Here is an 11,577-nt window from a genome sequence, read left to right on the forward strand (position 1 = left end):
ATTAATAATCAGCAAAATAGTAGTTTTGTCATAATTAATAGTTAGTTAATGTGAGAATTGGTCCCCAAACTGAGGTGTGACCATATACCGTAAGATCAGTAGGTCAATAAGATGACAGGATACTTTTATTTATTTATTTTTTTAACATAAGAGTTAAGATTTCTTACAGAACAGAAACAGCACAGAAGCTAGAGCAGAAGTAAAAGTAGAGTATTTTTGAAAAATACAGAAATAAATAAAATGTGTTTTCAGGAAATGCCTTTGCGGTTATGCTCTTTAAGAATCAGAAAAAAATAAGTCCTCCTCACATTTAAGCTATTGGAGCTGCAATACAGTATGTTCTTCTCACTAAGTATTTTGCTTTTCCCAGAATGCTGATTCTTACATTCCAAGAGCCGGTGAGACACAGACATGTGCCAAGTTTACACTGTCAAGAGTGTGTGTGGGAGGGCGGCAGCTCATAATGAAGAGAGCTTTACATCAAAACAATCGAATCTGACAGTAAACTGCAGTTCAAATCAGAACAATTCATGAAACAATCCCAAGACTGTCAAACAAATTCATGATTCTTTTCTATTTCGAAGTCTGGCATGAAAATGGTAAATTAAGGGACAATAAACAAACTGAAAATCATCATGAGCCATTTTGGTATGCTTTCTCCATAGTTTTTCCTCCACTTTCAACGTGAGTGATGCAAGCAAGAACAGACGATCATCCATAAACGGACAACAGATGTTTTTTTCCACACAATGCTCATGATTTGTACAATGAAAGCCTGGAGTGTATTAAATCCCATTCACTGCAAGAAGAAAAAAAGTAAGAATGACAGAGAGAGCATTCCCGGAATGTAGGAGTTACATCCTTTCCCAAAATTCAGCTTTTACTCATCTCTCAACGGAGATGTTGTAACAGATGCCTAGAAGTGTTTTCAAACGACTTTTTTGGTACAAGAGAACAGAAAACAGTTTTCCAGTAAATCCTGAGTTGTTTTGCAACACATTTCTGGCATTGTTGTGTATGCATGTGAGTGTGTCAGTGTGCTCGTGTTTGTTTACCATAGTCTTTCTAAAAAGTCACCTCACAAGTGGACACTGAACAACCACACAGCTCATGCCAAACTGGTGAGGAATGCCTCAGTGGGTTACAGATTTTACATCACAATTTTCCTTCACAAACACAAGCAGGGCAGCACTTTCCAGCCCCTGTCTTCACAAGAGTCTTTGAGCGTGCTTGAAGTCACTTAGTGTTTTCATTTCCCTGTCAGAGGAGGAAGCTAGTGGTCTTTGAAGTGAGAGGCCAGGCGGACTGAGAATCCTGGCCCGAGCTCCAGCAGTCTTACACAGCGAGCACAAAGGACGTTAAGCATTTATGTGTTTTTGTGGGTAAGAGTGTGTTCAAATCTAGTGGAGACAATGCTGCCCAAACATGAGCAAAGTACCTTTTTACACCAACTAGTGGCTGTATTAGCGTATTAGTTAGGGAAGTCTGGCTTGCTGCCCAAGGTACAACAGAGGCTGCCTTGTCGAATGCTGAATAAAATGTACAACAGTGTGCCGTACCCCTCTCCTTCTTGTCCAGTAAAACATTTCTGTGCTTGATGGAGAAAAAAAAAATCCCACAGACCCACAGATGGAACTTATTAGTGTGCTAGGAGAAGACTAAAGCCAAGAGAATTGTGGAACTAGGGCACCGATCCACAGAGAGATATTAAAAAACCTGGGGATGTTAACACAGGCTGAGGTGAGGCTGTAATGGTGGATGGTCAAGTGTGCATGCACTGTAAAAGATGATTTCATCATTGTGTTTTAATCACATGTATATTGCTAAGTTTAAATACATCTATAGTTAGATGAATTATCTGAACAACACCGAAACGCTGCCCAAGGTACAACAGAGGCTGCCTTGTCGAATGCTGAATAAAATGTACAACAGTGTGCCGTACCCCTCTCCTTCTTGTCCAGTAAAACATTTCTGTGCTTGATGGAGAAAAAAAAATCCCACAGACCCACAGATGGAACTTATTAGTGTGCTAGGAGAAGACTAAAGCCAAGAGAATTGTGGAACTAGGGCACCGATCCACAGAGAGATATTAAAAAACCTGGGGATGTTAACACAGGCTGAGGTGAGGCTGTAATGGTGGATGGTCAAGTGTGCATGCACTGTAAAAGATGATTTCATCATTGTGTTTTAATCACATGTATATTGCTAAGTTTAAATACATCTATAGTTAGATGAATTATCTGAACAACACCGAAACTATGAACTGAAAATCAATACAGTAAAATATACAGTAACGCAAAACATAAACTACAGGTACACTACAGAGGCTTTCTTATTTAAATACCCATCTTTAATACCCTTATGCTTTTGTGCTTTCAGGAAGGATGCTGGTTTGCAGCTTGTTTTTTTAACCAATTTATGGGCATATCAGAAACATAGGTCAATCATGGTTTGTTTGTACAATTTTAAGTCCATATGGATGGCTTTACAGACAATAGTGATTAAGAACAACAGTATGCAAAAATAAATGTAGTCTGTTTCTCACCCACTGAAGTTACGCTCCATGTTTCAAAGTGTAACATTTTTTGAGTTAGGATAGTTCACCCAAAAATGAACATTAGTCATTATTTAACCAATTTATGGGCATATCAGAAACATAGGTCAATCATGGTTTGTTTTGTACAATTTTAAGTCCATATGGATGGCTTTACAGACAATAGTGATTAAGAACAACAGTATGCAAAAATAAATGTAGTCTGTTTCTCACCCACTGAAGTTACGCTCCATGTTTCAAAGTGTAACATTTTTTGAGTTAGGATAGTTCACCCAAAAATGAACATTAGTCATTATTTATTCATCCTCACGTCATCCCAAACTTGTATGTCTGTGGAACATAAAAGAAGATATTATGTTGGTAACCAAACCGTTTCGGTTCCCATTGACTTCCATTTTATGGGCAAAATACAATGGAAATCAAAGGGAACCAAAAATGTCTGGTTACCAACATTATTCAAAATAACTTCTTTGATGTTCCTACTTTTCTGCAAAAGTAATACAGGTTTGCAACGACATGAGGGTAAGTAAACAATGACAGAATTTTCATTTTTGGCTGAACTATTCCTTTAAGTGCATTAAGTGCATTAGCTTAATTTTATTTTTAAATTTCAAACATTTTTGTGGACAGAAAGTTGTACCATTTTTTTATTGAACAAAAGCTGGAAGATATGCTATTCGCTTACACACACTTTATAAAAAAATTTCTGGATATACATCATCTTCTTGTCAGTGGGATTTGATGTTAAATCACAGATCAGTTCTGATATGGTGATCACAGTCAACCGTAGATATACTGTAGGCCTACCTCAATTTTTTTCTCAAATGGTTGCAGCCACAGATGGTGACAGAGAAGCTATAATTATGTAGTGCATCTTTAAGACAGCAATAAGGGGTTTTGAAAGTTTAGTAATTCTGTGGGAAAAGGGATAAAACATCTCTTGTGAAGGTACTCCCATAAATTGAAAATATAAGCAAGACAGAGTGGCTTCTTGTGTTAAGGTGTTTGAGAAATGTGGCAAGAGATTTGCAATGTTTTCTCTGTAGCATCATTGAGAACATCTTGAGCACCAACATTACCATCTGATTTGGCAAAGAAGCTGTTCATGATAGAAGAGCCACCCAGAGAGTTGTTGAGATCTTTGAGACAGATTTACCATCTTTTACAACAACAAGGCCTGGCTGCAGCATCATTCAGAACCATTACAGCTATAGTATGTTCTCACATTCAAACCCAGACACATCTTGCTCTATAATTGCCCATAGATTCATTAGATTATTTAATCTTAGACTGTAAACAGAATAATGTATAGTCAGCCGGTCATTATTGCAAAATTAACCCTGATTGGTTTGTTTTGTGATAATGATCAGTTGACTGTACATTATCATATATCATACATTACCACGCTTCTCAAATAATTACATAAATGGCCATGCAGTGCTGATTCAGATTGAAATTATTTGATTATATGAGACAAGAGATTGCAGAGTGAACTTTTGCACTCTTGCAAAAATGTTACTAGTCCATAATGGATACACTGTAATCCATATATATCTATTTTTCATTTCATTGAAGAAATGGGAGAACTGCTTTCATGGGAATGATGAAGAACAAATGCTGCATTTGACTCAGTCGTTAAGTGGCTTTCTGCCCTGGAACACTCTTCAGCTATTCAAAGTCTGCCTGTGTTGTTTGTGGTTAGACTTAGAGTGACATTAAATGGTGCATTGACAATACTAGGACTCTTCTAACACCATAAGTGGCCTCAGTGCATTCAAAGCAGAACTCTTCATCAAAACCCCCACTTATGTAGTGCTACTGCTCTGTTTTCAGAAGGATTATACTCAGCTTGGCACAAACAGCACTAAATCATAGTGTGAGAAGGAAGTGCATTACTTTTTCTTTTCTCTTGGCGGTCACAATAATTACAGTTTTGAAGAGTCCAGGTGGGATTTATGGCACTCTTTTTTTCATGCTTTCTCTATGTTTATGACACTCCTTTTCTCCATGCTTTGTATATAATTTTGTCTTGAAGTATTATAGAGTATGATACGACGGAAGCCGGTCATTTCAGGGATGAATTGAAAAATAAGTTACATGACACTCCTACATTTTTTTTTCTAAAACAGCATGGACTGAATAATAATAATTATTTTTATTATTATTGTATGGTCACTTTTGGGAAACAAGGATGTACGTCTCTGGAACATGAAATCACATGCACATGAGTTCCCGAAAGCTACTGACCGCTGATGAAATGGAACATCTTTTAAGTTGTTATTGTGACAGGCCTACTCACAATTATTTTTTTTTAAAATAAAAAGTAAATTTTTAAAAAGTTTTAAATCTCTTATGTTCACCAAGGCTGCATTTATATGTTAAAAATAAACAATGACTGTTTTCTATTTAATATATTATCCAATTTTATTTATTCTTGTAATGGCAAAGCTTAATTTTCAACAGGCATTACCCCAGTCTTCAGTGTCACATGATCATTCAGAAATCATTCTAATATGCTGATTTGGTGCTCAAGAAACATTTCTTATTATTTTGAATGTTGAAAACAGTTTTGCTGCTTAATTTTTTTTGGAAACATTGATACATTTTTCAGGATTCTTTGACAAATAAAAAGTTCAAAAGAACAGCATTTATCTGAAATATAAATCTTTTTGTAACATTATAAATGTCTTTATTGTCACTTTTGACCAATTTATTGCTTCCTTGCTGAAAAAAATAATTGATTCATTGAATATATATATATAAAAAATGTTTTACCGTTATGAGTCATCAGTTTATATAGTCTGAGCAATAGAGAGCAAGACTAGAAAGACCACAAGTGCTGAGTAAGCATGCGGCTAATGTGGGTGGTCCTCCACAAACCCACTCAAACAACACACACACACACACACACACACACAGAGTTTCTCCACTGACCTCCATTCCACAGGCTGAATTCATGCAGGTCTGACAGCAGTAACTGTGAACACGTGAGCTTCAAGCAGCTGTAGGGGGGCCAGCTGGCCAAAGTGTAACCACATGATGGATCCTACAGAGAGGCATCTGGGAACTATTAAGACTTGTCAAAAACAGTGATGGTGTTTGACAAACAGAAAATTATTCATTATCAAATGCATTCTCAACAAATACATCATTGAAACTATAAAAACACACCAAGGAAAACACTAAAAGGAATAGTTAGCAAGAAATATTATTAGGTGACAAAATAAAGTCTAGAACATGCAATGAAAAACAATACTGGTTTAAGGGAAATTCAATGGGTCTCCTCATGCGATTTACCGGTTTTTCAACTCACTATATGTTCATCATATTTTCTTTACATTTATCTGATTATTTAGTCAACTATCTTTAGGGTTAAAAGGAACAGCAGGAGATCGACCATACAGTGTCATTCTTTATTTTGCTCAAATATTTTTAAAATATGAGTCAGTCCTGGTACAACGTTTTTCAACAACTTGTTAGTTTAATCTTTTACTAGCCTATTTTGGCAACATATGATGAATATCCTGTGGTAATTATAATACACTACCAAAATAGATAATATTAGCGAATGCAAGAATAGAAAAAAATGTCTGCAGAGGTCCACAAAGTTTGAAATATTTATTCGCTGCACTACTGATCAGTGATGGAGTAGGAGCGACATCTAGCGGTGAAAGAAGTACGAGAAGTGCAGGTTGTGATTGAAAGACGTGTTTATTCGTTTGCGCTTCTGTTCACCTGACTAGTAATATACAGTCTTACCAAAGAAACCAGCCTATCTGAAGGTAAGTGAACTTTAATCAACTTTCGCTCCTCCTACTCAGGATCACTTTCACACATGAAAAACATTGTACATTTGTAGTTTTACAAAGCGTTTGCCTGACAAAATGTCAGTTTGATGGCGTATTTACCTTGCAAACGCAGTTTTATCAGTGATTTGAATTGGTCACAATGGCTTTTAAACACTATGCAACATAAATTCACCGTTGTGGGGTAAAAAATGATTCATCTGATATTTGTGTTTTGGAACATGGATGCTGTTTGATCCAGGCTGGCCAGGCTCGTAGACCCAAAGACTTTGGTAGACCTCTAGAGCCAGCACCACGACCGGAAGCTGCCTGCTTTCGAACCGTGTGTCACGCTGGTTCAGCGGCCTCGTTTCGCTTCGACGGCTTTCAGCCTCACCCTGCTTCATTCTCGCCAGTCCCTTTGACTGACCTTCTCATCCGCCAATCAATTGAATGGATGTGTGGCGAACCTCCAATCACAGCAGAGAAGAGGCGGGGCTTTCTCGGAATAGCCTCTTCACTATTACGTCATGCGCGAACAGCTGGTTCGTTGCAAGAGCTGAAAATGTGGACAAGCGTAGCGATATAAAAATCGCGTCCGTGCCGTCGGAGCGTAAACAGTCAGTTTATCACGATGTGGTGGCTGGAAGGGTTTAGGTCGGGGATGGCCCGCCTGGAGATCCTGTTGCTTGTTTACACCTTGCTCTGCTCTCTCGGAGGTGAGTCGCTCAGTGAGGGTTGAAGTGAGATCTCTATCTTGATGCAGTGGAGCTGTCCTTTGTGCTGGTGCTGAACTACTTCACTCAATGGCTCGGCCGTAGCCTATATCGTATTCAATGCTAGTGCACTTTGGCCACACAGCAGGTGGAATGCGTTGCTTCTTTGCGCTGGTGTCTTATTTGTGTTTTAGTGTTGTCCTAGGCACATCCCCGAGAATAAAGCACGGACTACAGTGTGCTACATTCTTGAGGAGCTTCGCGCGAGAAGTGGATGCTTCTTTATGTCTAGCAAGACTTCATCGTAATCTCGGACCTAAACTGAGAGCAAAGTAATTATGTATTACGTTCCGCACTTTATTGCCTTGTATCCCAAGTGTACGTTGGCCTATATCGGTTTAACTCAGTTTTATTCTATTGTAGCCAATAATCAGTTTTAGTTCAGCGTGATTCCCATAGTATCGGAATCATTTGCCTTCGGGAAATATGCTGGCCAATTATCCAATTATTGCTTTTTAATGTCAACGTGTAACTCTCGAGACTTACCTCTAGTCATCAACGCTTGATAGCGCTAGAAGAGCGCCGAGTTGTTTCTTGTTTATCTCGATTGTTTTATGCGTTTGTGTAGATCGCATCGATAAGGAAGTTAATCTGGCTGCCAGAGCAAGACAATACCTGCGCTGCTGTGCCTGAAAACGCATCTGATGGATGCTGTGCTGCTTTAGTGTCAGCTCTACTTGAGCTCCGACACCGACTTCACATCTCTTGCTGTTCTTAGGAATAACAGGCTCTGTGGTCTTCGTGTCTTTTGTGCTCTGTTTTTCTTTACTCCATCCCGTTATTCGAGGATGACAGTATGATTACGAACAGCACACAAACCCAAATAGTAGCTATATTATTGTAGGCTATATTTGCTGGTGGGTTTTGGAAACGTTACAAGGTGCAGTTGTTTGTTTGAAAAAAAAAAAAGAGATATAGGCGAAAATAACTTGTGTTTAGATTTTTTATCACTGTAAAATGTGTTGTTGTTATTAAATATTATTGTTATATTATTATAACATTTTTTTTTTTTATCAACTTACAATTCCTGTAATTTTTATCTGATTTTCAGAGTTTCAGATTTTTTTTTGAATGCGACGTGGTTGAAAAAGTGCTATGAACCTTCTAACACACACACACACACACACACACACAGTGGAAAATGTTTTCGATTTCCTCCTGTGAATACTTTTTTATTATTTGTCTACTTTACTTACTGCAGACAAGATTCATAATTCATGAGCAATTCATAAACATCACTTGATTAACAGGGCACCAAATGTGTTGCAAGGAGATACGCCAGTCACAGGACTTGGCTGTGCGCTCGCATTGATCACAGTATTGACAAGCGGCAGGAATGGAGTGATGCTCTGAGGCTAGCACAAAGGAGCAAGACCAATGAGCCATCCAGTCTCATGGGAGAACGAGTCAGAGCACACCAAAGAAAACAGTTCAATGTGACAGACGTAGACAAAGAGCTGGGCTGAGACTCAGTGTTGTTCAGTCTGGAATCTGACTGTCGCTCTCACACCCTCTTAATATTTTAACTGGGTTCGATCTAATGCTCAGTCCCTTTTTTAAGCTGTTACGGTCAATACACACATTTTTCTGGGTCAAAAGAATTAGATAACTCTATCTATCTATCTATCTATCTATCTATCGACAATGTGTGTTTGTGTGTAACAAACCTTTGTAGTATTTTGAGTATGAGAGTGACTTTTATGTTAAAACGAAGCATGCTTGTGAGATCCCATTATGCTGAGATGTGACCCGTGAAGGGAAGCTTTGCACCGAGTGGTAGTACTTTACTTAACACTCACATTTACTGCGTAAGTAGGTGGCGTGTTATTATTGAGTCGAACTCACTTTAACCGTTGTTGAGGCAGTACTGGCTCATTTGAACCAGCAGCTATAGTTTATATGTTGAATGACCAATTAAAGGGGTCATATGATGCGATTTCAAGTTTTCCTTTCTCTTTGGAGTGTTACAAGCTTGCCATGTTGTGAAGATGCTGTGTTTCGTTGTGAAAGCGAAAACTACTTTGTTTGGCCTACCAAAAGAGGGCACAACTAGAAATCGGTGGTTAAGTTGTATTTACAACAATGTTCCAGAACAGTTCAAACCAAATATTCATGTGTGTGCAACGCATTTAACGGAGGACTGTTTCCTGAACCTACAATGCAGGCTGTTCTGACTCACAACCTGTAAGTATGTTTTCATATTTAAAGAATTTGCCACTGATGATTCAAACGCGAGTTTTGAGCAGTGTAGAAGTATAAGTCATTATAATCCGTAATTATGTTCCCACTGGATGCAACAAATGCCTCGTTTGTAATGGGTTTTAATGTTTATGTCTCGTGGCTCCGGCAGGGACACGGCATCAACAGTATGGTGAGGGCCGTAATATTTCCGTCACACGCTTGAGGAATTCAGCCAATCACAACGCACTGGATTGGTGGCCAATCAGAGCACACCTCGCTTTTTCAGACCGATGAGCTTTGTAAAAATCAACGCGTTTCAGAAAGGCGGGGCATAGAGGAGAAACAATAATGTACAGTATGTGGAAAATAATGTGTTGTTTTAACCTTAAACCACATAAACACATTGCATTACACCAAATACACAAAATAATGTTCTTTTTAGCAGCATCATATGACCCCTTTAAGATTGATTCCTGTTGTGAAGCCAATAGCTTAGTTGTGATGTCAGTTTGTTGGCCAAACCAGCAATTTGAGTTGGGAATTTCCTACTGGGTTTTAAATTTACATTTATGCATTTAGCAGATGCTTTTATCCAAAGTGACTTACAAAAGAAAAAAAGTTTTTAGATTGATTTACACATGAATCTTACATGGGTCATAATTATGGTTTATGATTTTATATTTTTTTGGTACAATATAGTAAAATGTCTGTGGTTAACATTATTTGAAGAGACTTTCATGTTTTGTGTCATACCTAAAATAGTGTAAATAAAATAAACAAAAAGGTGTTAATAAAACAAATAATATTGGAGTATGTTCATCTGCATATTTCAGCCATTTTACTTGTTTACTTGTGTTACTTGGTTTTTCTTTGTAAAATGTACTAGAATATTTTGGGTGAAAAATTTTTTTTCTCTCCATGCAGTCATTCCTCATATGCATTATGGAGCCACTGTGTTTTTAAAAATATAACTTGTTAAACAAAAGCTACAACTACCACAAAGGATGTTAATGTCAAGTTATGTGCTTGACAAATCGGACAGTCCTTATGTAGCAAATTGGTGTTCCTTATGCTAGCAACTTGTTTTTAAACCACACAGCAATTTCAGAATTCAAAACTTTTAGGATATTTAGCAAATATATATATATAAAAAAGATAGTTGTTATTGCTATGTTGTAAGAAGCCTATTTGTCTATTGTTTGTTTAAAAATACTTTGATATTGCCATGAAAAAGCTGTTGATAATAAAGAAAATAAAGAAATACATTTTCAAAAATGAATTAAATGTATGAATTTGTGTCATTTATGTCCCATTAAGTGATGTTAACCACAGATAAGTTATGAGTTCTTTATTTTACTCAAATCAAAACTACTATTCTAAAACCCATAGGAAATTCTCGAGTAAACCCATGGCTTTACTGTACTGTAGGCTACTGTACAATATTATACAAATATACTAAATACGTATCAGATATACAAAATTACAAATGTCTCTTCAGTTCTTTTGTGTAAGGCCTTATAGTATATTGACAATGACTTAGGGCTGGACAATAATTCAATATCAATATGTATCGTGATATAATTTTTTTTCAATAACGGTGATATGATTTTTAAACACATTTCCGATATTTCGATATACATTAACAGTGTTTCCCATACATTGATTTATTTGTGGCGTTTGATTTCGTTGAATAAAAATGAGCACTGCACATTTCAAAATCAAAACGTGGAGCGGGTGTTTTATATGAATGTATCTCTGAAGGGAACCGACTGACTTCAGAAAAGTTTCTATGACATTTTCATTTTTATCTGATAAAGTAGCGTTCAAGAGCGGAGCTGCTTTGATTACAGCCGTTACTGGGGAAACCGCTAGTTTTATAACTCTAAAAGCGCCTCCTGCTGGCAGAGAATGAATTTGCATTTTCAATAATAAGCCAGACTCCAGCAACATGCTTTTGTTGTTGCTCAATTTTGTTGTTTTCTGCAGCAACTCAGAGCACTTTTCATATTCTTTATCCTGGCTGAAGCACATTTGTTTCAATCTATAAGAATAATCAGCCTACAGTACCAGTCCAATTAAATTTTTTTTGGGGGGGAAAGAAATTATAGAAATTTTATTTAGCGCTGCAATTTTTTTTTATTTATAATACTTTTATTTAGCAAGGATGCTTTAAATTGATCAAAAAGATTATAATGTTACAAAAGATTTCTATTTCAGATAAATGCTGTTCTTCTGAACTTTCTATTCATCAAAGAAACCTGAAAAAAAAAATCTACTTACT

General features: G+C 37.0%; 1 protein-coding gene across 1 annotated transcript in view; it reads left to right on the forward strand.

Annotated features, from left to right (window-relative positions):
* Positions 1 to 6,973: 6,973 nt before the first annotated feature.
* LOC107746867 (uncharacterized) overlaps positions 6,974 to 11,577 on the forward strand; it is a gene marked incomplete at its 3' end in the record, with an annotated part of 128,422 nt that continues 123,818 nt past the window's right edge. Inside the window, exon 1 of the mRNA XM_016561196.1 lies at positions 6,974 to 7,058. Within this exon, the coding sequence (XP_016416682.1) occupies positions 6,974 to 7,058 (85 nt within the window). The remainder of the gene's footprint in view (positions 7,059 to 11,577) is intronic.

Source organism: Sinocyclocheilus rhinocerous, unplaced genomic scaffold (genome assembly GCF_001515625.1).
Source record: "Sinocyclocheilus rhinocerous isolate Xijiao unplaced genomic scaffold, SAMN03320098_v1.1 scaffold468, whole genome shotgun sequence".
NCBI lineage: Eukaryota > Metazoa > Chordata > Actinopteri > Cypriniformes > Cyprinidae > Sinocyclocheilus > Sinocyclocheilus rhinocerous.